This window comes from Vicugna pacos, chromosome 20 (assembly GCF_048564905.1).
Source record: "Vicugna pacos chromosome 20, VicPac4, whole genome shotgun sequence".
In the NCBI taxonomy this organism is placed as follows: Eukaryota; Metazoa; Chordata; class Mammalia; order Artiodactyla; family Camelidae; genus Vicugna; species Vicugna pacos.
In genome coordinates, this window is record NC_133006.1 from 35,975,392 (window position 1) to 36,003,079 (window position 27,688).

The 27,688-nt window shown below is 39.3% G+C and overlaps 1 protein-coding gene across 3 annotated transcripts in view; it reads right to left on the reverse strand.

Moving 5' to 3' along the window:
• PHACTR1 (phosphatase and actin regulator 1) overlaps positions 1-27,688 on the reverse strand; it is a 466,583-nt gene that overhangs the window by 415,825 nt on the left and 23,070 nt on the right. For all 3 annotated transcript variants that reach the window (XM_072945660.1, XM_072945664.1, XM_072945662.1), the window contains exon 2: positions 17,584-17,736. In XM_072945660.1, the coding sequence (XP_072801761.1) occupies positions 17,584-17,686 (103 nt within the window). In that variant the 5' untranslated portion in view covers positions 17,687-17,736. The remainder of the gene's footprint in view (positions 1-17,583; positions 17,737-27,688) is intronic.

Sequence of the window (27,688 nt, forward strand, 5' to 3'; positions counted from 1 at the left end):
AATTTCTGGATTGGAAATGAATATAAGGAATAAAGAAAGAATGATGATAGTGGGCTTCTGGTCATGCCAGAAACAAGACAGCATTCCTCCCCAATAAGGAAGCATGTCACAGAACACAGGAGCCAGCTTGAAGGGTCTTGCAGTGGCCAAATCTGGGACAATTTGAGCACAAAAAACAATTAAGTCCATTAATGAATGATAACCTATTAATATAACACATATATATTCTCTGTCTTCCTTCCTCTCTTCCTTCTTTCTGTCTGTCTGTCTCTCTCTCTCTCCATCTCTACATATACACTTCTACACTCTTCTCTGGATAGATCAATTGATCCATCTATCAGCAGACAGATAATAGATTAGAGACAAGAGGCAGCAAGTGATAATCAAATGAGGTCAAATACTATCAACAGGTGAATTTGCATAAAGGGTATACAAGTATTCTTTGAACTATCTTATTTTTGCAACTTTTCCATAAGTTTTAAATCATTTCTAGTAAAAGTTAAAAAGTACTAGTAAAAGCATGTTTATTTGCATTTATGAAAGTTTCCAAGGATTAGAGATGGTGTCCCATTATTATTTTAAATTTTTCTGAAAAATTATCATTGTCAGGCATCCTCACAAGCTGTGGATAAATACAGTATTGATCCTAAGGGTAACTGGTTCTGCATTTATGCTAGAGGTGTTTGAATTTTTGTTAAAAATTGATTCTGGTATTGTATTGTCAGACAGATTAAGAATCTGGGCTGTACAGATGAAGTATATATGTCACTGTTTTGCATATCTAACATGAGTTAGAAATATAAGAACATTTACACCTTGCAGTTAAACACAGTATGACGTCACTAGAGTGATGTTACTAAAAACCATTCATGTAGAAAATACAAAATGTAAATAATGAAGATGAATGTTATTAACTATAATATCGAGCCAACAAGATTGCAGTAGTAACTTGCATATTTAAATAGGCTTAATACCAACATATCAAAAAGGCTTTTGGACTTTTTATTATAACTAAATTTAATATGTAGTGGCTAAGATATTTTTTCTTTTCTATACATAGACATGCTTTCCTAGAGAACCAAGAATCTGAGGAACTGTTATTGGTACATCTTAGTGCCCTCTGCTTAAACTTGTAATTAAAGGAGCTGTCCATTCTGTACAGTTTTGATATTGATTTCTTTTTCCATTTGGATAATTTTGTGGGGTCCATAAGCTGCCTAGCTTTTTACCATCATTGCTGCTTAATTTAGGTCTTTAGTGGAACTTCAGACAGTGGTGCACCATTTACATCATTGTCATGTTAGTGGAATTATGGAATTGTGAAGGTCACAACTTGTGCAGCCATACCCCAAAGGTGGTGGTTTCCCAAAGAGATGGTTCCATGCCTAGGCATTCAAGCCAGACATGTTTCTTATAACAATTTATGCCTTTGTTCTGATTCTTCATTTAAGGCTTGAATACCTAGCTCTCCTTGAATTGATGCCTGGATAAAGATGGATGCAATACTATTTAATACTACTTAATAGCTAACATAACATTGCATAGTGCCTTCTCTACCCAGAAGGACTAGTATTTTGGTTTATGTAATATTGTGCTTAATTTTAAAATTATTTGAAAGATATGAGATCTATTAGCAAAACCTGTTCAAGTCTGGGGACCATGTTCTCTACGTTTTTTGAAATTTCTCTGCTTCCATAAAGACTTGTATGTTGTGATAGCTAACCTCCAAGATGGCGCCCAATGATCCTCGACACTTGGTATCCATGCCCACTATAGCTTCCTCCCACATTCAATTAGTGTTGGCCTCTGTGACCATTCTACAATATGGTAGAAGTGATGGTGTATCACTTCCAAAACTAGGTCATAAAATACATTACAGCTTCTGTTTTGTTTTCTTTTTAGGTCTTGGGAGAAGCCAGCTGCAATGTCACAAGGACACCCAAAAAGCCTGTGAAGAGGTTCATGTGGCAAAAAGCTGGGGCCTCCTGCCAAGCACCATTTGCATGAGCCACCATGGAAGCCCCAGTTAAGCCTCTGGATAACTGTAGCTCTGGCCAGTATCCTGACTGCCACCTCAGACTCTGAGCCGGAACCACCCAACTAAGACATTCTTGAATTTCTGACCTCCAGAAGCAGTGAGATAACAAATGTTTGCTGTTTTAAGCCACTAAGTTTTGGGGTAATTTGATATGCAGCACTAGGTGAGTAACATACATGGGTTCTCAATGGACCGAAATCATCAATTGTGAGTGCTTAGATGCCATTTATGTCTACCAGAAAACCCAAATCTTCACCAGCTTGAGCAACGGGGAATTTTAAGACACAAGATCCAATAATGAAGAAAACATTATCAAATGACAGTACAAATGCTTCCACTGAAAAAACCCTTCTTTTCCTTCTTCTTGCCAATCAATGGCTGTCTAAACTCTGCCCGTCTTTTATCGCTAAAATGTTTTTATTCTCATCCCCAATCCAGCACCAATGTGAGAATGTAGTATTTTTCGCTTTCTCGCTACCTGTGGCACTTTGTAATTTTCCCTTTGTATGAATATAGAAATAATGTGGATATTATTTTCCTTCTAGACAATATGCAATAAATTTAATTACGTAGGCTTTGGGGTTAGCCTTCCTGAGTTTGTACCCCAATTCCATACTTAATAGCTGAATGATTTTATGCAAGTCACTCACCTCTTGTACATCTATAAAATGGGCCTTACATAGTACTTATGTCTCAGGGTTGCTTTGAGGATTCAAACATGTGATCTATGTAAAGTGTTTAGCAAAGGAAATTCCCAATAAACATTTATTATTTTAAAACTATTATTACTAGCCAACTTCAAGTAAAACTGTCACTGTGAAATTAAACCATGGCATAATTCCCAAGCTTAATGTTTATTAGATCTTGGAAAAAAAGTTTGTGAGCTCTCCAAGCTTTAGTTTCCTTACATGTAAACTAGAAATAAAATAAACTCTCTCACTGGGCCTTCGGAGGATAAAACATTATATAATAAATGTAAAACATCGAACACAGTGCCTGACAAACGGTAGGCGGGCAACAAATGTTCATTGCTTCCTTTCCTCTCAGCTTCTTAAAGTAGATACTGTGCAGAGTGCCTGGGGGCTGGCTGCTAAAACACGCTAGATGCAAAAAGGAAAACGTGTTTTAAGCTTGGTATGTTGAATTGCGCTGGACATAAAGCTAAACAGCTTTCTATTACTTAAATGTTGAACATGCCTGGTTAAGATATACAAGTCACTTTTCCAATCTTGTTTAATAGTATAGGTAATGCTAAATCTTATCTATTTTATTTTTATTTGTTCGTATTTTTTATTTGTATATTCTGCATGGCCAATTTTTAATACAGTTGCTGTAATTAATGACCTAATTTGAAATCTAAAGATTCTAATGCTTCTAGTTCATGTTCAGTGAACAAAAGGATGATATATACTTGGACTTATCTTTGTGTGGTAAACTGTTGGGTTTGGCCACTTGCAAAGTGATCTTAGGGGCAAAGGCTATGGGGTTGAATCTCATTTGAGCCCCACATACAATAACAGGATATAGAGATACAGGCATCAGACTAGATAGTAGGAGTCCAGGTCTGCCACCACCTAGCCATCAGGTAAATCACCTCGTTCCAGAAAGTCAAAATGTTGTAGGGAAAGCTGAGTTAGAAAGACCCACGTTGGAATCTGGGCTCTGCATCTTCGTAATTGTGTGATTCCCTGGAGTTTTAGTTCCCTATAAGTTGAGGGCCGTCATATCTAACTTACAATTTTGTGATTATCGAATGAAATAAACATGCATAGCTTCTAGTATGTGGTAGATATTTAATAAACAATATTTTTGCTTTTCCTTTCTTCCCTAAGCCTCAGTTTTATCACCTATAAAACAGGCCAGTTGAATTTTATTGCTCGTTTAATGTTCTGTTATGAACTATGCTGTTAAGTGGTACTTGGTATTGAAATGTAATGAAGTGCAATATCTGGCTATAATAAGAATAAAAGCACATTGTGGTGGTGGAGGGGAGAAAACATAAAAATTCAAATGTACATGTCTAAGGGGAAGGCCCACCCCATATAGATTCAATAGTTACTTCATTTGCATTCTGTTGTGCCTACAGATGCGCTGATGACAGTGATCAGTTTACAGGGTTATTAGTCAGAGGCTTGTCTAGTAAATAATGGCAGAACAACAGATCCAGTAACATCAATCCAGCTGGCAAAGTCACCCTTTGGGCGAAAACAAAGCATGGTTGACCTTTTCCTCTTTTCTCCTGAACCATGTCTGATTATTTCCTACATCAGTTAGAATCAACTACCCCAAGATACAATTTTTAAAAATTTTTTTTTAAATTAAGACAGAGAAAATTGAAGGTAATAAATCTGAGGAGCTTGATTTAGGTTGGAAAAACATGTATGCATATAAAAAGAATGTAAGAATGTTCACAAGGTTGTAAAAAGCACCTGTTTTTAGATGATGGGGCTGGTTGAGTTCTTCCTGTTTTGTTGTTTGTCTACATTTTCTGAACTTCCTTTCATTGTTATGTGCTACCTCAGTAGTGAGAGGGGAAAATGGGCTATGAGTATAATAAGTTCCCATGGGGACTTGGGCAGATTGCCTTCCTCTCCTCCACCTACCCCTGGAATTCAACCTAAAGGATGGAATTCTCACCACTCCCTAGTGATAGTTTCCCAAGTAAATAAGGTAAAAATTCACTTTAAGAAGCTGAACCTCAGGGTCTAATTATATAGAATGATTCAACTGCCACATCTATTCCTTACAACACTGAGACATCCTACCTTTGAATGTGTGGAAAGACATGAACGTCTATACATCCCTACACATCTGCTCAAGGAAGCCTTTTATAGAATTGCCATGGACATCAGTACACAATAGGACTACAAGGTGTAGTAGGAAAAGTCACTAGGTTCAGGATTATAATTCTGGCTCCATGCCTAATAGGTGTGTGTCTTAGGGAGTTACTTGATGATTAGAAGCATGGATTACTTCATCTATAAAATGAGGATCATAATAAGTACTTCACAAATTTCCTGTTCCAGGACTAATGAGGCCATAAATACCAAGCCAATGGCACTTAAAATGTGGGTCTTCCCTTCACTCCCATTTCCTTTTGTGACTTCTGTGTACGTGTCCAGATTATTGCGCTAGTGTAGGATATGGGGCTAAGGTAAAAATCAGCTTTCCAGAATGATGTTTGAAGTATGGTTTTGCTTTCCAGAGACAAGGATAAAACTGGACTAAGCCAAGTAATTTTTTCTCCACGTGTAACCAATCAAATTTAGTCACAAATAGTGCATAGTCAACTAAATGGAACAGAAGATCTTATTGCGTAGGTTCAAAAGAAAAGTGAAGTCTATTTTTAACTAGCTATAGCTGAGTCTCTTTTTTTCTTCCTTTGCAACATTTTGTGACAGCCTACAGTTCTGTAAAGTGATTGAGCTGCACTGAGATTTAAAAAGAAACCAAACTTGTTTTCTTCAGATGATCTCATAAGGGTTAACTTGGAATTTTGCTTCCTATGAAAACACAAGCCGAAATTTGAATAATGTTGGTAACTTCAGATGTTTCGTTTTTGCAAATATTTCAAATGGACTATTAATTTTAAGCACTAGTGCTAGGGAGAAAATATTGTACTCACAGGAAAAAAACTTTTAATTTAGAAAATAAGTGTTTCCTTTAAACAATCTCCCAATCCTTCAAATAATATGGAAGGAAAATTAAAGGCCCAGAGGAACCACATATTCAGAGGCAGATGTAACACGTTAGTGAAATTATTTTAGGAATTACTAAGGCACACAGAGTGTTTTGGATAGTTTTCTAAGCTTTATGTCTATAGAATTTATCCCCTACTGGTAATCTGTATTTGGATATTTTAGAGTGTCTCCAAATTCAATATATTCTAAATTGAATTTATATTTTCCCCCTCCATCTTGATTCTCTTCCTTTATCTTCTTTCTCAGTGAACAGCTTCATTATCTACTCAATGAGTCCAAGTAAAACATCTGGGGATCATGGGACATACCCCCTTCTCACACTTGGTGTACTTATTTTACCAACATGTAATCTGGTAAGAACTTTCCTAATATTTCAAAGATCCCTCCCTCCTGCTGGATTCACTCTGTCAATTTCCTTTCCAAACTGTCTGTCTTTCTTGCTGGGATTACTGCAGTGGCTTCCTTATGGTTCTTTTTTCCTCTAATCTTATTCCCTCTAAACTGTCCTCCATATTTGTGGTCTTGATCTGAGAGCAGATCTCCTTTGCATTAGATTCCTTAGTGGGTTCAATGCCAGGTTTGGAATTCCTTAGTTAACCATGCAAAGTCTTACATGCCTTTGCTCCTGCCTACTATTCTGGTCTCTTTTCTTGCCAGTCTAGATAACTGTAATGCACCTCTCCCTCTGCTATACGTACAGCTCCCGGAAGGTATTACACTCTTAATATGCCTTCTCACATGCCACTTCACACTGCCCAGAACATTTTTTTTTCTCTCCTACCTAAATCTAACTCAAAGATTAATTATCATCTCTTAGACACTAACTTGGAATCACATCTAACTTTCTCCCCCATACACACACACATACACACACATTTCTGTCTCATTTGGATGCCCTCACTTGTCCTTGCAAAACTCCCAGTGTGCAGATTCTTCCAGAATTTATCTTTTGGGACTAAAAGAAATGATTTCTTTATTTGTCTCCATATTAGATAATTAACTTCTCGAGGCCAGAGGATTTATCTATTTTGAGTTTGAATTCCCAGTCTATGGTTAGTGTTCAAAAAACAGTGAATTTTGAATGAATATAATCTTGAATTTTTTTTGCACTTCACTCATTTACCTCTCTGGGCTCCATTTTCCTCATTTATGACAGTAAAGAATTGGACTACTCAATGGGTCTCAAATTCTAGACCTCACACTATTTGCATCAAAGCTTCTGGGAACTGCAAAAATAAAACAAAACAACCCCTCAAAATAGGAAAAACCCAGATTACTGTACTTAACTCCCAAAGATCCCGATCAGCATAGCTAGGCAAGGGCTGCAGAATATGTAATTTCTGATATGTAACAAGGTTTGGGATCAACTGGCCTAGAAGGTTTTTGAGCTTCAGAAACCATTCAAATGCTCTGTGTTTCCTGTAGAATAAATGCCAAATTTCTCAATCTGGTGCTCAGGGTCTCTTTCCCTGAACCCTATTTTTTTTCCTGCAGTCTCAGGTATTATCTTCACCTTCTTGCATTTTCTGATCCAATTGCACTGAATTGCTTATAGAAAGACCTATACATGCTGTCTCTTTCTGCAAGTAATGCCCTGCTATTGTGTTAACTCCATGACGAAGCTTAGGCACCAACTCTTCCATGAATAATTCTCTGAATTCCCTTTTTCCCACTTTGAGATCCTGTTTTTGCTTCTCCAAAGTTATTTTGTATTATACTGACTTTGAGCTTCTTGAAGAACAAAACAGTTATTCAATGAGTGCTCTCTCCTTTCTTTATTGTGGCAATTTACTTATTACTTCAACAAATATTTACTGAGAATCTACCATCTACACTGATAATCTACTAACTTAAATTTATTAATGTCATTTTATCCTTATACTAATAACATTGCAAGCACTGTCCTCATTTTGCAAATGAGGAAATAAAGGCTGATAGAGGTTCAGACACTTGAACAGCCAGCTTTGTGGCTGTTTAACGGTTGGGTTAGAAGTAGCTTTCAGGTACCTTTGATGTCACTTTCTTCACAATATCATGTTTTTCTTAAGGGAACAAAATAAAATAATGAAGATAAATACAATTTAAGGTGGATTCTCCTAAATCTATGTCCTCATTTTTAGGTAATTGCTGGCTCATTTTTAAAATTGAGGTAACACTGGTTCATAACATTATATAAGTTTCATGTCTATGACATTATATTTCAACTTCTGTATACACTCCAGCATGCTCACCACCAAAAGTTTAGTTTCCATCCCACCATACAGTTGACACCCTTTATGCATTTCAACCTCCCTAAAGCTGATTCATTTAAATCACCCCTTGGAAGCCACAGTCTAATAAACTAGAATTTGTTGTAAAGTCAGAGGAAGTCAGTACAGTTTAGTCGATGTTTTAAGCGAATTTGAAGGAAGAAAATTCCCAGTAGTAAAATTATAAAGAGGATCCTTTTGGGATTTGTGAACAATTTAATTTAAAAATCAGTTTTGATGCTTTGTCTTTTTCTTGTGTTTTAAACTGTTGCACCTTTCCAAGGACTTAGAAATTTGCATTAGGAATGAATGGCGGCAGAGAAGACCAAACTGGGCAGAAGTCTCTCTTGGGGGGTTGAGTCCCTCACATTTTCCTCTGAGGCCTGACAAGATTAAAAGATAATTCACATGAGCTAATATATATTAAATGCATATTAAGTACTTGACATTTTGTTTAGTGTTTTATATTCATTTGTTCAGTGTTTCCGAATGTCAGTCATTCCTATATCACTTTTATGGACTTTGCTACCCCTAAGTGTCATCTACACTATTACTTAATGTTTTCCCTTAAATGGATTTCAGTCATCCTTTTTATCCCCTCTTGTCCTAAGCAGTAGTCCATAAGTATGAAGTCCAGTTATATATTTTTATATTTCAATCAAGTATTTTTCAATTCACATTAAAAAAAACACAATAAAACAGATACATCATTATTACAAAAGAGTTCACGTATTACCCCAAAATCATATATTGGACCATAGTTTGTGAAACACTGTTTTGTTTCATTTAAATCCTCAAAAATAACCTTTTGGGTTAAGAACTCATTATTATTTGCATTCAAAAGTGAGGCAAAAAGAAGGAAAAGTGAGGCAAAAAGAGATTAAATAGCTTGCCTAATGTCACAAGCTGAGAAGTGGTAATCATGGTTTGAACTTCTAAAGCCCAAGCCACAAAATATTCTGACAGTCTTCAGCCTGCCCTGGGAAAGATTTAATTCATATATTCCCAATTTTGCATATGCCATAGTTGTAACTTTGTAAAAGTATGAATGTGTGTGAAAGTGACTGAAAGTAAAATAAAAAGTTATAACAGATGTGTAGGGTTGGTTTTCCTTTCCATCTTTTTCCCTAAAGATTTTAGTATTACACTTGTTTTACTTTTATGATTGAAAAAAAGGTAGACAGATTTCTGAGATCATCTCTCTGTTCAGTCCTAGCATTTCAGAAGTCCAATTTAATACCAATATTCATTCAGTGGTTTTATATAATTGTGTGGGTCTAATTGTTTACTAAAATATCTTTAAAACCTTAAAAACGGTATCAACCATGAACTGATTTTGATGTGCTAGGCTCTGCATCCTTGCCTTGGCCAACTGTCATAGAGGGCGGTTCTGAAAGTTTTTAGAGAAACAGATGTTTGAACAATGAGGAGTGAGAATTTTTTTCCAAGCACCTGTGACTTGTTTATGCTAACTGGGTCACGGCGGATGCTGGCTGTGTGTGGGCTGCATCTTTTATGCTGTAGGTGAAAGTAAGAGTTATTAACTGGAATTATTTTATTGTATTTTCATATGATTTTCCTCTTCTCTGTCTCTCATCCTCTCATATTCTCTCTCTTGTCCTCATGGCCTACTTATGAGCCCTGAATCACAGTACGTGACAAAGCAGATGCTTGCTGGGGGCAAAGGTACAGCCAGCATTGGAAGGCCACGTGCAGGTAAGTTGTCAGCACCGAAAATGCTGCTTTGTATACAGAGAAACGTCCTGTTTCAAGGGCACACTTTAGAAATGGGAGGTTGGATTTCATGATCATCTATATATGGACAGAATTGGCAGCCTGGGTATCTCCACAATATCTTTCCTCTTGATCTGCCTCCATCCTCTCCTTCACACACAGTGTTCCTTGCGTTAAACACAGGTTTGGGAAGCCTGAGTGTGAGCAATTAGAGGTCTAAAATGGAGTCCGTGGGAGGTTAGGCGGGAAGGCTTGGTAGTTAGCTTGTCATTCATGAGTGAAGCACAGCATGCTGCATCCCGGCTAGAGCTACAGAGAAAAAAACAAAGAACCTCCCCCCCTCCCCCCAAAAACCCCAAAGCAAGTATTTGTTGAGGGTGATGACCTGAGCACCATAAGAACAAGGCTGGAATCTGGGTAAGGAAAGTGTCATCTGAAGCACTTCTCAGAAGCAAGGGTCTGAAAAATAGTACGGCTGCATGTAAACTACTTGGTTAGGTCATCACCATGAGGACACAGAGGAGATGTGGCCAATTTTGCTGTGCTGGTCCTAGCAGGACTCTGAGAGGCAGACTGATGAATGGAAAAGATTATAATCCAATTGGCAACCCAGCCCCAAACGAGGATTCAGTTGCTTTACAATCACTGTTTTTGCCTCAGTCCTTAAGGAGCAAATAAGACTCACAAGTCCAGATATGAGACACATCTAAGTCCATGATATTAAAATTTGGGGGGACAGACATGGAGACAGAAGACAAAGTGGCAAGCAAGATTTCTAGAGATGGCATGGCCAGGCTTTCAGTGAGTGGTTCTCAAGGTGCACTTCTCCTGCGTGGGGCTTAGGTGGGTATCTACGGCCATCTTCCTTTGAGTCTGGTCAGAGGCAGGAGTGTGAATGGTAGTTGGTTTGAGGATTAATCAGCCCAAAAGTATAAGGACTGGACTGGGCAGCAAACATCTAAAGAAGGAAGGGGAGAGGGACCTCAACTAATGTACAGCTCAGAGCTAGCTTCCTAGACATATTTAGAGCGGCTTTTGAATTGATCTCAATTAAGTTCGTCAGAGTCAGTGTTGAGGGGTCACCTCTTCCAGTATTCTACTTTTAGGCAGAATAAAAACTCAGCCTTCACAGACTATTGTACATTAAACATTAGAAAGTTCTTCTAAGAAGGGTACTATTCAAGAACCTTGGAAGTCTATTTTAAAAGGTTAATTCTCTTCAATAGTACACCAATTGCCTCCTGCTGTATTTTCTTTTTGCTTCTGGCTTTTAAATTCTTTCTGTTTTATAGAAGATGTAGCAGTGTTGATGACTTTCTTCCATTTCCTGTGTCTCTATGCAATTGAAAATTATTTTTACCTGTCCCTCCCTTCCCTTCAGTCTTTAAATAGAGCCTCTATTTTCAACTAAAGATTTTAATTCTTTAAAGGCCTTAGGAAGTTCTATTTTGTCAGTCATGAATCGTCAAAAGTCCCTTTCCTGGATCCAAAGATTCTGTTTGTAATGCAGATTTAGGCATTTTCATTCCTTCAGTTCAACAGAGACATTTAATAAATCTTAATACTACTGTATACCAAGGATGCTACTAGGCACCCAGAAAATGGTATTTAAAGACTTCACCATCATCTCGGTAGGTAACAGACACCTAAGTAATAACAAAACCACGGCATCAATAATAATTAAGAACAACAATGTACAAAACACTTTATAGGCATATAAACTCCTTTAATTCTCAAAACCCCCTATGAATTTGGAGCTAGTATCAGATCCATTTTGATTCGGATCCTGAGGGTTAGAGAAATAAGGCTGTTTATATGAGCTCATGTATCTAGGAAGTGGCAGAAGCAGAATAAGACAGTGATAGTGGCTATAGTGTAGGCTGAACAGAATACTACAGGAGAAAGCCCTGGAAAAATCAGGCAAGGCTTCACAGAGGAGGCGGCACTGGGGCTGAATCTTGAATTAAACCCAGGAAAGGAAACAGCATGAGGACATTACATGCAGATGATTATTGTCAATGATTTGCAAATAACTGAGTGCAACCAAACATCAAAGAGTCCCAGAGACTTAGAGTTTAGCTTCAGAGTACACTTAAAGCTAAGGATGGAAAAACTAGCAGTTCTGATAGATTTCACAGGGTAGGGAAAAGGTGGAGTTGGAAGGTGGTTGGAGGGGTGGGGATGAAATGGTCGACAGAGGAGTTTTAGATGAATTTCTCTCTATTTCCAAATACAACTTGAAGAGGCTCTTAGCATCTCACTGTGGCATTCATCAGTTGTCAAAACTGGCATTTCCCTTTGTTTGAATAAGAACAATGTAGACGGCAGAAAAGATGCATCATGATGAAGTAACAATGGTTCCAAGGCCGAGAATTATTTAAAATGATTAAAGAGGGGAAACTGTGAGCAGGAATCATAAATGTGTTTGTCTAGTAACTTTAGTCAAATAGCTGCCTTTTAATGTATTTTCCCTTTTGAATATAATTTTAAACACCCAAAGATATTGATGGTCTTTGAGAAAAGAAACCTAATGCAGTAGACAGGGCATTGGTTGCTGTGGTAAGAAGACGTCTGATTCCAGTTTCCATCTTCTCACTGTTGTAAAGTGTGTGACTTGGGCATGTGGCTGAACGGCTCTGAGCTTTACCATCTCCAGAACTATGATTTGGTTACTAATGTTGCCTTTACTACCTGTGGAGTTGTGGGGTCAGACACGCTGGAATTCAAATTCTGGTTATGCTGCTATCTAAACGTGCGGTCTTTTCTAATCTGTGAAATGAGCGTTATAATTCCTCTCTCCATCAATTTCTTTGAGGATTAATAGATACAATGAATATGCAAAGGGCAGTGCCTGATACATAGTCCAGTCCTTCTAATAAAAAGTCCATTTACACCTTTCCAATGGTTTGGATTCATTTAATAAAAAAGACCTAGATAAAGAAAGCTACTCGGGCAAGAACAGCTGCACAAAAGGAGCTGTTAAAGCCTCCTTTACTGTCAAATAGGAGGTCAGCAGTTCTTAGCCCTGGTTTCACATTTGAATCACCGGAGACAATTTAAAAGATTCCGTATGGGACTACTGTAACCCACCTGTGGAGCCTTCCCAGCACAGACCCCCTACTAAGCCCCCGAAGTCCCCCACCTGTAACTTATCTGTAGAAAAACTTTAGCCTCCCAGGCTTCCCCGAGTTCCAAAGAGTATATTTAATCAGAAGTGAGAAAATGCAGAAAGAAAGGAAAATAGTCAAGCAAGACAAAATAATAATAGTTCAGCCATTAAACGAAGTGAAGGACCTTTAGTTCCCCCTCAAGGTCTAGAGATAATATTGAGTCACAGCCCTTGAGCTGTTTTGCAGCTACTGAAACCCCTACCAGGTGGAAGAAGTTAACTGTAATCTGCCCAGAAGCACATAGACCCCAGACTGATTGGAATCTGGTGTCAGAAGATTGACTTTACTGTCTGTGGGCAGGTGGACCCAAGTTTGGTGTGGTAACATCACCACTGAAGATTCTGCCTTAATTGGTTTTGCCATGGTACTTCAGCCTTGAGGTCGTAAAAGCTCACCAGGTGTTTCTAATGTGCACTAGATTCAATCATTGCATCTCAAACTTCACCATAAGTTACTTGGCAATCTTTTTAAAAATGCAGATTCTGATTCTCTAGGTCTGGGGTGTCTGAGATTCTGCATTTCTAACAAGCTACTCTGGGATCAAACTCTGAGTAGCAAGTGATGTAATGATCCATACTGATTGTTTTCAACCTCCAGTGTCCATCAGAGTAGCCCGGTGGCTTGCTGAAAATGTAGCACTGGGACCTGGTCTGGTCCTCACAAATTCTGTTTTACTGGAGGGGCCAAGGAAAATCACTGAAGTATAACGTCCATTTCCAACCTGAAAATTCTGTGATGCTAATTTTGTGATGTTATAATATGTCCCATTTCAACTATACTGTAAAAAAAAAAAAATGAGAGAGTCCGAAATTGAGTGTGTGGGAAAGATGAGTAAATTCAAGCTATGTGATGTCAAAACAGAGCTGATCTTGATATCATCTGTATCTTCAACCTCCAAAAATTCTCCCCTTGAGTTAATGAGGATTTTCGCAGAACTCTGCATGAGCAGGATTCACTGTTGACAAAGCACTCACAGATGAACTGGGAGAGGAACAGGTTAACCCTGGACTTTTTCTGCTCTTTGCATCAAGCTTTTTAAAGCAGAATCCCTGGAGAAGCAGGCTCTCATCTTTCTTACCTCAAGATTGAACCAAGGGAAAATGGAGATGGGAGAAAATAACAAGCTGCTTTATTCAGCAGAGCAGATGATTGAAAATCTCTGGGAATTTCAGCAGAGTTTGCCCCAGGATAGATATCAGATCACTTTTCCCCTTCTTTTTCTTATCCTCCTGGATTCCTCTTGCTTTTACTAAAAACATCTCCTACCTACCTAGGGACAGGCGTTTAGTCACTTTCCAGGAAAAACTGAAAAACAACCATGCCAGGGTCCAAAACATGATAACTCTTGTATTGTGGTTTTGGATAACCATTTTGCATGTAATTAACATAGAAGGGGGTTGTTCTCAAAAAGTTTATGAATTTGTAGATCAACTGATGCACAGACAACAATGTGGAAAATGAAACTCTGATTTTCTTGCTTTCCCCTTTAAAAACATTTACATCTGTAAGATTAAAAGTATTTATACCTGTAAGAGCACTTGATCCGTCCATAGAAATAGCCGCATGCCCTTGAGAATGGACAGCTCAAAAACATAATAATCACACAACAGTTTGCCAACCAAGTCCTAGGTCACCCTCATTCCAGGTACTTAACTCCATACTGTGTTCCCATTTGGACCTTCTTTATAAAAGAGGGTGTCAAGTCAGGGCCACTTGACTTTACTAATATTCCCTCTGAAACTGGGCTGGCCTGGCCAAGTAGAGAGCAGCACAGGGCCGTAACTGCTGCCTCAAGTGCTGTTCTCAAGAATGAGCCACTAGGCTGCCCTCCTTCCACTGGTCCTCAGAGCCTTGCCACTGGTGAGATACAAGCTTTAGTCATCTACTCTAAAAGATGTGCATTTGGTTCAGAAAGGGAGAGGGTGCACGCCATGATCCTCAGCCCTCTGCCCATTCACTTGGAGCCCTTTATCAGGCGGAGGGACTCGTTATCCAGGAAAGACTGTGCCCAGTGGAAGAAGACTGCCGTGAAGGAGCTGGAGCGATGCAGTAACAAGCCCCACATCGCAGTGGCAGCAAAGCTCCAGAAAGGAGACTCTGGGGGTGACTGGCCCCAGGTGGTGGGGCTCTGGGGCAGATGCTGGGAGGAGAGGGGCTCTCAGTTTTCAAGTGAAATGAAGGACGAGGTAGATAGGGAGTCCCAAGACAAACTTACTATTTTCAGTTTTGCCCTGAGTTGGGTTTTGATGTGACAATAGTCACTGTGCTTTAAAATATATTTAAAGTTATTTATTTATTTATTTATTTATTTATTTAGCTAAAAAATAGGAGGTTAACTTCTATCAGGTAACATTCTTGTTTGTAAGGCAGCGGCTTCCTTACAGAATCTCAAACACAGGAGGGATGGCCTTTTGCCAAAAATGTTTATTTCATTGAATTGTTTATGAATGGCATTTCCCATGTGGCCGACAGTTTAAAGCACTTTAAAATCTTATCTCATGAATGCTCTTAATTTATGAATTGGGCACTATTATTATTTCCATTTTTCAGAAGAGGGAATCGAAGATCGAAGAGGTTATTTCTCCCAGGATCACTGTGGTAAACCCAGGATTTGGACCTAGGCGGTCAAGGTATAACCACTGTGTTATCCAGCCTCTAATGCTGAGGAAAGTGTTCTCATTCTGGGGTGGAAGGACAGAAATTGGACAGGATGGACTGGCTCTTAAATGCAGGTCCCCAAACTGGTGTGCTGGCTAGGTAATCATCATTGGAGCTCTTGCTTGAAATGCAAACCCCTAGGTCTTAACATCTTGATTTCTGATTCAGGAAGTCAGAGGGTTTTGAAAAACTGACCTGGATGTTGTTTAGGGAAACCCCACTCTTACCACAGACCCAAGATGCCTTGATTGGAGCATCATTCTGATTACCCTAAAATGAACGTGATACCCAGGTAGCTTATGCTACCACCTCCCATGCATTTCCCAGTCATTCCAGCTCCTGTGTCTAAACCACAGTCACCAGTGGCGACAGTTCTGACCACTCCGCCCCTAACTCCATCTGCCGACAACCATCAGGCTGCCTTGAGTCCTCTGAGCCTCCCATACCCTGACTGCTTTCCTTCTGTAAATACTTGGAGCCCACAGTCTTCTTAAAGGCTTAAGCCATGTCCACGGCAAGGCAAAATGACATCTTTATTAACTATAGTTAACAGCCCCTCCCCTTCTCTGCTCTGCCAACAGATGTGCAGCCCAGAGGATGACCCCACCACCAAACATTTTTCTCCTGTTCAAATGGAATGGACAGAGGCAGCAATGTTTAAACACAGAACTGGAGATGGAAATGAGCCCTGCCTCAGCCCTTCCCTTTTCCCTCTGGCCTCCATTCTCCATCTATTCCTAGCATCTTCCTACTTGCAAACCCAGAGGGGGCCGGAGGTTCTGGCCAGCCTCTCACCCTTTTCCTACTTTAGTACATTTTCATGTCTCTTTAAGTGGCTGACAGTAGCAATGCTGACTACATACAACCACAGGGATGAGAATTAGCTACTGTACCACTTTTGCTAATACTGATGAGTGGGCTGACCCAAGCAAATCAACCAGATAATTACCAGCCTCTCTTGGCTTTAAGACTGGATCCTGCCCAGGAAAATGGAAGTGGAGAAGGAAGAGGCTTACATGCCCTTAAGGTTGTCATGAGATATTGGCTTGAGAGCCAGGTAAAACCAATTCAGAAGAGACTACTGAGAAAGCCAAGGCAGAAAGTTCTCAGTGCCCTATGTGAAGTACCCATTACTGCATACAGTGAAAGATGCCAGAATTATCAAAACAGCATTTCCTTTTCAGTTCTGCCTTGAGACATCCAAGAATTCAACTACTTCTCTCTTTAAGAATATGGATGCTGCCTTTCTCCTCAGTGCATTACTTGTACCATTTGGGATATGCCCATCATCAGGTTGCTTTGACCGAATACCCTAAATATTCCATGGAAAAGAGAAAATAGGCTTAAAAGAAATCTCCTGCCTGTCAGGAGAGCCCATTAAACACTCCAGCTTCTTTGTGCTGGCAAAACATTCTAAGTATACCCTGGAACAGAACAGCAAGCAAACTAGAGTCTAACTGACCATCTTAGAATCTGTAATAAAAATGCATATATCAGCCACACTTCACAAGGGGCATGTTTCTTACTGTGTCCCGAGTGCACTGTTTATTCCTTGAGGCAATTAACTGAATTCTAAAATAGATAAGGCAGCTGTTGAAGCATAAAGCTTATTTCAGGAGCCCCTCATCCAGCAGGATCTCAATCCAATAGGTCAGAGTGCCCTAGATCTTCTCCAGGGCAGTGTCTGCAAACTGAACTTTTCCCGGGGGCTAAAAACATCCTTAAGCCTTTGAAACTTACACTTTGGTTGCAAAGAGGTGGGGGAACAATTTTCTAACATAGCTTTCTGAATGGCATCTGTGCTGAAAGTTGGGTAGGTTGCTTTTTTACCACATCCAAGAAGTCTCTAGATTTATTTATTCCACTATATGCCTGCCTCAGTTCCAGGAACAGTTCGATAGAGGTTATCAATTTAGAAATCGCAGTCATTGAACTTCTGCAGTAGAGCACACACTGCTACAGTCGGCACTGCACTGTTAATATAAAACCAACATGCAAACAAGAGGAGTTTCCTCTTTCTCCCATTTAATTACCTTGAGCTCCTTGACTGTAGAAGAATCTTTGAGCCGACTCAACATCCAAGAGTCTATGAGCAGACTCGACATCCAGAAAATAATCCATTTTGGGATAATCCATCCTTGATGTTCCAAAAACAGAGTTTTAAGACAAAATAGTCACTTGTATGCCTATGAAAAAGGGCAAAAAATCCACAGTATTTTAGACTGTCAAATACAATTTTGGAATAAGAAATATCCCATTATAATAGCACATTACTTGACTGACACTTCCAGTTTTAAGTCCCTCCCTCAACAGAGCTTTCCTCTCATATGAGAAAATGCAGCATTTAGCCAACATTTGTTAAAAGTAATATATTCTACACAGAAAATAAAGACGATCCAGGCTAAAGAGAGATAACATACCAGTCTTTCCTTGCTGTGTACTAACTGGAAAACACACTTTTAAGGTCATATGCTGTTTTCAAAAGGTCTGTCTGATAAATGGCATCATTAAGGGTCAGCCGTTCTGAGCATTGATCCTCAATTGATCCAGGGAGTTCCAATTCCCCACAAGCAGTGAGGAATGCCAGGGAATCAGACACTCCACTTAAGCTGCTTTGCGTTTATGACACATGCTGACATGTTTGCAGTAAGAATGCCTTGCGTTCTTTCCTTTCAGCGTTTCTCTACATTTTATAAAGTGCTACACGATCATCACCTGCTTGCCCCTGACACAGGCTGCTTTTGAGAAGGAATTCTAGTCTGTAGAGCAGTTTATTCCAGAATTGCAATGATCCCCGTAATGTCATCATGCACTAGCCTGTCAGGAAGCTAATATACTTCATTTAAAAACATTCAGCCTGTTAGGTTCTTTCTAACATATGTAGCCTTTCCCTGATACGTGCACAAATGAAGAATCTCTATTTCTGCAGGATGTTTTTGGAAATAATTAACAAGACAAAGTCATTAAAATCAAGCTCAGAAGGATAATCCAATTGGTTTCTCTTTTAAACAGTGCATATTTTCATGTAAGAAGCCAAGTCTGTTAAGAGGAAACTTTTAAAAATACCACAAGCTACCCCAACAGCAAAGCATACTTACTGCAAAAAAAGAGGAAAAAAAAAATCAAGGGCTAACTGCCGGTAGTAAGAGCAAGAGCAATTTCAGCCAGAGTGTCTTGGATCTCACTAACTATTCCTGGCGAATGTAAACAATTTTGATTGTTTGATTAGAACGGCGATGAATAATGTATACCATCCACTGGACTTTCTTTATCAGATAAAATGGCCAGAGCACGTTACCTTAGCAACGGAAGGTGACGCCAGCCTCAGCCTCTTTGTATTCACCACTGTGAAGGAGGAAAATGACCCGTTTCCCGTGTAAAACTTTGGCAGAAAATCATCACCATCAAAATCTACATGTCACCATCACACGGGTCGACTTCCCCATCTCCCGACCCCCGCCCCCACCCCCACCCCCGACCGCTGCCGCCCATCTTATGCAGAAAACTGTCATAGCCATTAAAAAAAAAAAAAAAGGTTTTGGTTTAATTATTTTCGTAGCTCCAAGCCTCAGTTTTATTTGCAATTATAACAGAATTACATGATTAAACAGTTAATCTGATAGCAAAGTTGTCCGAGTACCAGCTCTTACCCTGACACTGGCTAAGGGTGGTGGGGAAAGGCCATTTTAGCTAGCATATGTTAAACATTCCTCCGTTATAATTAATACATGGAACACTCACCAGCATCTAGGCTGAAAATAACTCTCTTCCCTTCTGCGAATCAGTCACTGGAAGAAGCTTAAAAAGCTGTCTGAAATTTCCCAGGTTTTGAAAGATGCATTATAAATCTTTTGGGAAATTTCCCCCCATAAAGAAAAGATATATGAAATGAAGAGTCTTGAAGTTAGCAGATACTCACCAGCACTTGTTGGCCCCTTTCAATAGGACAGCGTAGAGCATAAAATGAAGCTGTGTTACGCTGCTGAGCCCACAAGCCCAAATGAACAGCTTCTAATTTTCCCTTCAATCTCAATTCAAGAGCACTGAGCAGAGGAAAGTGATGGATTTGCCCATTTTATATTGTGATGAAATGCAACCCCTAAGAAGAGATCTGAGGGGAGCTGCTCTTTAGAACACATTAGACTGCTAATTTAAGAAAATTGAAAGGTTTTGTTTTACTGTCTTTTATGTGTTCTCTCTGCTACCCCCTCAATTTAATTTGCATTTAAAATTATGCTCATGTCTCCTTGGTTCTCCAAGGTGTGGAGTACTTTCTAATCACGACGGCTGCTTGGGTAGGGTTTGGTGCAACGCCACTTTTATTCTGAGCTGCAAAACAAGGTGGGTAATTATAATTGCGAGCTGTTTTCTGGAGTGAAATAGAGGGAACATTTGAGTTCACCCCCTCCCTCTTCTCTGGCTTTTCTGCCTCTTCCGCCTGTGATTGCTTTGGTCAAATCTCCAGCCCAAATCATGCCAATTTGTCTAAATGCATTCCTCTCTGTCTGAATGTAACAAAATGAACCTAAAAACAAGAAATTTCAGTGTAGTACTTGAGATTATTCTGGTTGAATATCCTCCCTACCAAACCTCAGTAAGGACTTTATGGCACAACACTTGACATCTGCTTGTGAAAGGCATAATGACAGCCAAATACATCTATACAAATACAATCTAGTGGGTTTTCCATGACCCTCTTGGACCCTTTGTTGACCAAGCAGAATTGGTAATACACATGGTGTGGAGTATGACATGTTGGATTGTTAAGAAAAGAGAAACTACATTTGAGAAGACTTGGAAGGAAGATCACCAGACTCCCTTCTCCCTTACACACTGCTCTGCTGGCTACTCTTGAGACAAACCTGAACATCTTCTGTTTGTCTTATGGGCTCTCCTACCCAATCAGAACAAACCAAACACCAAGCTAGTACTGCAGTGGAAGCTGAAACTACCTATCATATGCCCTTGTAGGGAAAGCCAACTTTGGGCTCAGAATACTGAGAGCTTTGCCCAGACCTAAGGACTTACTTCTCTAAGGTTACATTTCTATTCAGTCCCCAGTGGAGACATGCTGAACACTTGACATTTACAAGAGGAGAAAGCTGTCTTCTGGTTCCTTTAGCTACAGTAGGGTGTGGGCGACAGGTTCTGAACTCTATTGTGATTCTACTGAAATTGTAATGACTCACAGGTGAGAGAGAGAGAGAGAGCGTATGCAGTCTACTGCTGCTGACAAACGTCAAACATTTAGGTGAGCACAAATGTATGTATAATTGAAAAGGACATGCTAAATTGGAAATTTGAAAAATAGAGTTGATTCCTGGGAACTGGGGTATGAGTTTGGAAGTTAGTCATCTCTGGAGAGTTGACCAAGAAAGGGAACTTGAAATATATTACAAAATGAACATATAATGTGAAAGGGCCATGGTTTGAGAAAATTCAGAGAAGAAAATTTCAACTCGGAGGAAAAAAATGTATTTGGGAGAGGGTTGATTATTCACTTGCAGAAAGGGATTTTATTTTCCTAAGTAATTAATGACTGAGTTTTTTTTTTAAACGTGATACGACCCGGTTCTGAAACAGATTTTCAAAAAATGATTTTACTCTGGGGAGCATACATGTAGATCACATATAGGCATATCTGTGAGAGGAATTATTTTTAAAGGTGGGGAAATACTGCAATGTTCAAAAGCCAATGTCAAAATCCGATCAGCTCAGCTCTGTTTTATAACTTTAATCTACTCAAAAGCAGCATTTATAATTGTTCTGAGATATAACAGAACCAGACAGAGAAGGCAAAGTTAGAGCAAGTACTCAGAATAACACTTATGCAGCAGGGAACAATTCAGCCCAAAACACCCTTGAGACAACAGCTCTAAAAGTTAAACACTGTTAAGATATCTCAGCTAGAAATTTAAAACACTATTTTTAAAAAAGCCCAAGTAGAATTTTATCTTTTACATTGATGGCATTACAATATGAAGGTTTAGAATTGTAAGGCTGAAATAAATAATCTAGTATTATTTAAAGTACATGACTTGGCAGAGATGTTTCTATGTTTTTGTTCAGTTTGGTAGTAAGAGGATGTGTGTGTGTGAGTATTCTATAGAAAAAAGGAAGAAGTTTGATTAATTCAAAATGGAGGCATAATTCAAGATGGAATCTGGAGATCAGGGAAGATATCTGCTTATACTGATTTATCTTTGAGGTGTACTTATTTATACTAGATGATGGCATAAAATCCAAACAATCTGGGAAAGAGGATCACGTGATTTGTAGTTAGACAATTTGCTCTTTTAATATCATACAACTGACTTTCATCAGAGTCAGTCTGGGTTTATTCTGTTTGCTAAGAGATAAAGATGTTTGTGTTATTGACAATTTTTTAAATTTTGTTTTTGTTTGTTTAATTGCCTTACCATAGTCCAGAGCTCTCTGGAAGACCACGTTTATATTTGTGCTGACTACATGAAGTTCTGCCTTCCACTGGCATGAAATCTTGGGGAAGTTTCTCTTTTCCCAATAGATCCAACTAACTTTAAAATACTAAAACTCTCTTAAAGTGTGGGACTATTTTGGATCCCTTGCGGGTTACCTAGATTGAAGATCTTTGGTTAAGTGCTAGATTGCTAAACAAGTATAGAATATATTAATTTATTTTTGCAAATAGTTGACCTGAGAGTGATATGTTTCAATAGCAGTAGTTGCTCTCTGCTTGGCAAGTCACTCTTTTATCTCTCGACACATCACGCAAAAGAAATCTCTCCTCTTCTCAAGAAAGCTTATCATTAAATGGTAGGGGCATTACAAACATTTTATCTGAGGCTTTATTTATATTGACATCTCCCTGGGAGAGGAAACACTAAGCCATCATCAATTACTTTTCCTTTACAGTAAGTAAATTTTCAATTTTTCCTGGTGATAATAGTTGGAGAGCAAAAAAGGCTGGGAGGGTTGGAAAGATGGATTGAGGGGGAAAAAATAGTCTCACAGGGAGGAGGAGCCTAATTTTATTCCTTGTAAGCATGGAGTCATATTTTGAGGGCTTCTGTTATGTATAAGATGCCAGGTATTCAGCTGGCAAAGAAGGGCATTAAGTCTGTAAACATTAAGTTGGACCAGGGCTTGAAACTGCCTTAAAGGACCAAAGGCAGACTCCTAAATCCTATTCAAGATCATTATGTCAAAGGAGTTTCCCCTTGGTCCTTAGCTAGCAGGAAAACTCTTCAAAACAAAATCATGCAGCCTTCTGTTCTTGAAACTGCATTAGAGACAGACACACTTAGAAGGGAAGCTGCATTGGCCAATATGGTAGAGGCTAGGGCCAAGAGTAGTGAAGTCTTTGGTTCCATTTGCTGTCTCCTTTGAAAGTAATCTTTCCCCTCTTTTAATACTTTGTAGAAGGGTGTATTCACAGAATGAAGAATAAGAGTTCAAAGTGTCATCTTACCCTTCTGCCAATGGATTCTAGTAAGTTGATCTTGCTTATAATGTGGAAATTTCTTGGCTTGGAAGAAAGAATACTCAAAAATTATGTTTTTATCTCAGTGTTTATGTGATTGATGCAGAAATAGGGAAATGAAGAAATGTTGAGTAGGAAAATGAGGAAGTTTTAAGCAACTCTCTACTTACTATAACTCCTAAATCCCTAAATATGAAGACATGAAAATGGCCAACTAATGATGGAGAAATGTAGCAGCTTTTTTTAAACACAAATTTACAGATGTATAATTGATATTTGACTTCATTCCCTCTGGCAAGAAAATCACATTGCCATGAATTCATATGCGTGTGTATATGTGTAATTTGTTTCAGCTTTCTTGGAGGGGGATGAAAAAAATCTATCACAAGTTCAATTGTGTTTTCCTAGTCCTCCTAAAATTCCAGATAGGAACCTGAAAAATATCCAAAGATATTGGATATGTTGAAGAAAGAGAGCAATGATTTCTAAGGGCCATGAATCTTATAGATCTTACACAGAAGTTATGAACCCTGAACTTCCAGAACACATGAGGAAAATGGGATTGCCTATAGCAGTGGGAGCCCACAGGGAGTGAACGCTATCAAAACAGTGTAAGTCAGTTTTTAGGTCATTGTGAGGTCATTTTTATAATCCCACGTTACTATGCAAAGTGAGGACTGCCAGTTGATAGATTAGATAGATAAAAAGATATAGAGGTAGAAGTAGAAATTAGAAAGAGTCAGAAATAGAGACAATATAGAGATATTTAGAAGAAAATGATCAAAATGAATTTTGGCAGAGTGGTGACTTTGAACTACCTTTTCTTGTGTTCCCAAGTGGCAAGGTCAAAAAACAAAACAAAGCAGTGTAAGTCAAAGGAACTTGGGTAACTTTCTTTCCTTTTAGGCTTTGAATATACTGACAAATTCTACAGCAAGTTCTATGTGCTTCAGTGTTAATACTAAATGTTTTTCTTATGCATATATGTAAAGGTATTTTATGCATATCTTTGCATAGCAAATATTATTCATGATACAGTCTCTGGCTTAATTTTAAAGTTGAATGTCTTCAGGATCCATCACCTGAAGGCACTGAGGAGTGTTATATCATGGGTATCAGGTTTCCAAATCAGCATTCTCAGCTCCTAGTGGATTGAAAATAACAGAAGACCCACCCGCTTCATGATACTCATGAAGCAGGGTGATGGTACATGGGCACTTGCTTCTGAAACAAAGAGAACCTTATTGGTATTCACTGCGTTTTTTAATTTCTCACAAGCATTATTACTATGTGGGGAAAATGTCATATTCAGCCTCACAACACTCACTGCTCTATAATAAACACCAAGGAAATGTTATCCAAGAGACAAGGCAGTAAAATAGCTAAGAGTATGTTGCTTTCTAGCAGCTGAGGAAGCTAATGTCTTTAGACCTCAGTTTCCAGGTCTGCAGAACAGGAATAAAAATAAGAATCAAAATCTCTGTAGACAACATAACACTTGACACACAGGAAGTATTTAGGTTAGATATTATTTTAAAATATTTTTAACAGCTTGCAAATGCAAGGAGTTGTGGGAGTGTGACACCCCATCCGAACAGCATCTGTTTCACATACCAGTTGAAGTATTACTTCCATCACTTTGATTGCAGATAAGCTCCTGGTCCTATGAAATCTCATGGTATTTTGTCTGTATTTCTAATTTATGTTATAATCATGTGTACATGAGGATTAAATGAGTTATTATGTGCAGCACATTTAGAGTGGTTCCTGGCCCATAGTAAGTACCCCCAGGGTGTTGGTCATTTTAATTATTTTCCCCTACAGGTGGCCCTTAGTGAGCTCTTCAGTGCATGTCCTTTTTCTGGACAGCCATGCAAACCAGGGGAGCATTGAGGACCCATGCCAAGATAGCCTCACCAAAAGGGCATGTGTTATTGTTTTTAACACTATGCTTTCCTGAGAAGTTTGCAACAGGGAGTTGCACACTAGAGCAGAATTTTGTCCACTGTTTTTCATAAACTCATCTTCTCTTTCCTCAGCCAAATTAAGTGACATAATATATGTAGTTGCTGGGCACAGAATAGGTGTTTTATCCACTGGGTACTGAGGGGCTCAAAAGACGGTCCTATTCTTCCAGGGATGAGTCGCAGATGCTTCCCAATCTAAACGTTCAGTCACCATTCATTTATTCATAAACAATTATCTGCCAATAAACAGTTACCATTCACTAAATGCCAGGCACCACATGAGTGGCCGAGAGTACAATAATAAACTAGACCCACTCCTCTCCTTAAAGAGATTACCAGTTAGGTGAACTTAGATATTCCCAACATTTTTCATATTAAGATATATATTGAAAATGACCATGTTTGTAATTGAGCAGATGTGTCCAGAGGCAGTCAGCTTCAGGGGCTCAACTTGGCACACCAGTTGGAAAGCATTATGTAAGGTGCTCAACTTTCAATGTATTTAATTTCTCCATAGCTTTTCAAATTAGATGAACAATACAGCGTCTAGATGGCAGTGGCGGGAAAGGACGAGTAGATACTAATTAAACTTGGTGCAGTCTGTAAGGCTGAATTTGCAGGTTGGTACCCTGCCACCAGAACTTTGAATTAGCAAATGAAAGGATTAGTGGGCTAACTGGTTGGGGAAATGTATGGAGGTGGGGCACCATATTTTAAACAAATAATCTCTAAGACGGTTTCAAGAGCTATCGGTTTTAAAACAATTGTTTGGTTTTTAAATACTCTCCCACAACAATTTAATAATTAGCTTGGTTGAGTTACCATCCGTTACAGACTCTTTTGTGTACTTCATAAATCCCTTCTGGGGAAGAAAATATCAGAACTATATTGTGTTTCACTAGCTTAGAAGTTGTGGGACCCACAAGGTACCTGGGAGAAGCCTATGTCTTTTAGCTGTTCGAGCCTTGGGAGTGACATTTTTTTCAGATTAATACAGCGTCCTTTGGGAGAGTAAACATTTACGCTGCAGTTTTTAAAGAGCCACGATTTTAAAAGCTGGTAGTGGTAAACAGCAAGAATCCACTGTCACTTTTTTTTTTTAAACATAGCTCCAGAGGAACTATGACTTAAAATCTAAAGTCTTCTCATTCCTATGGCAACAGAAGTATTCAGCTAATGCTACACACTGTGTACATTAAGCGGAGCATTGTGTACTTCCCCCACCTTCTGCTACCTCCTTCCCTGTGGATTCAATCTAAACTTCACTAAACTGTATACCTTGAGAAAAGGCTCTTTCCCGACTCAGCGTTGTTTTCCAAGCTGTAAGCAATCAAACCCATGAATGTAAAAGGGAAGAGTCCTCCCGGAGGAAACCTTTACAAACCCAGAGGGGAAATGTACCCCAAAATAGAGACACCGTCTGCTTCCCTGACTTGACAGGTTTGAGAGCTCCTTGTTTTAAAGCCAGACATGAATCTGTGAAGAGATTCCCCTGAGTTACAATCCTTTTTGGGAGCAGCTACCATGAAGATAACATATGTGGTGAGACAGAGCCAAAAAGCACCCAGTGGGCTGCAGCGCAGCTCTGGGAACATTTATAACACATTCTCAGGAAGCTGGAGTGGTTAGTCATGGGTATGGAGAAAGACCCCCTCGGTGTTGACTGTCTCACAGCGCGGGGAGTTGGCTGTCATCACCACTGCCTGTTCTTCAAAGAGGACTCCAGTGGTTCTGTTCTCCTGAAGGGCTTGTTTTTAAAGAGTCAGAACCTGAACCCTGGGGTTCAAAGATGCAAAGGCCAAGCAAGGACGGGCTGAATCCTGGATGAGTGTTTTTTTTTAAATTTCCAAGAAATAAAAAATCTTTTTCAGAGTGGAGATGGCTTGGGATGTTGTGCATAAAATCTTCCTTAGATTCCAAGATATTGACAAAAGGTGGACTAGTCATTCACTTTTGTTCCTTGGGGAAGGTTCAGAGGAACATCCCGGACCAGAATGAAGCACGATGGCCCTGTTCGCTTCTCTCTAGAGGCCCACCATAGTCCCTCTGTCCCCCATGCTTCCTCAATCCTTTAGGATGTCCGTTTGGGGTGGGGGTGTTGGGTTAGGACCCTGTCCTCAGTCACTGTATTCCAGGTAAGTTTAAGGACTGCAAGCTGGAAAACCCAGATGTTGATTCCCAGATATGTTGGTCTGCGATGTGAGATGTGGTACTTACCAGCTCTGGGCTTTCCTTTCCCTCTCTTGTAAGACAAAGATGTTAAACAATTTAGTCTCTAAGTCTCCAGGTATCTTACTGCTCAAGAAGTCTAGAATTTCCAGAGCTGAAGTCAACAGAATTGGGATCTGATGAAAGCTTTCTGGCTTTGTCTTTCTTTCAGTAAAGGGAGACCAGAATATTTAGAAGTGAGGCACACGATGACTCTTGCTGCTCAAAGAGTGTCCATGAACGAGCAGCATCTGCAGCACCTGGGCCCCTGGGAACGGTAGAATCTTGGGCTCTACTCCAGACTGACTGTTTCAGAATCTGAATTTTAACAATTTCCTCAGGAAATTGAGGAGCACTGACATAGGGTAGTTACAAAGGCTGTGTTTCTAGTGATGAACGTGTTGGCAGCAAGGTGAAGTGTTTGAAGCACCATGATCCACCTCTCACATCCCCTTCCCCCAGAGGTTTTTACTGATCAATATCCCCATGTAACAGATGAAA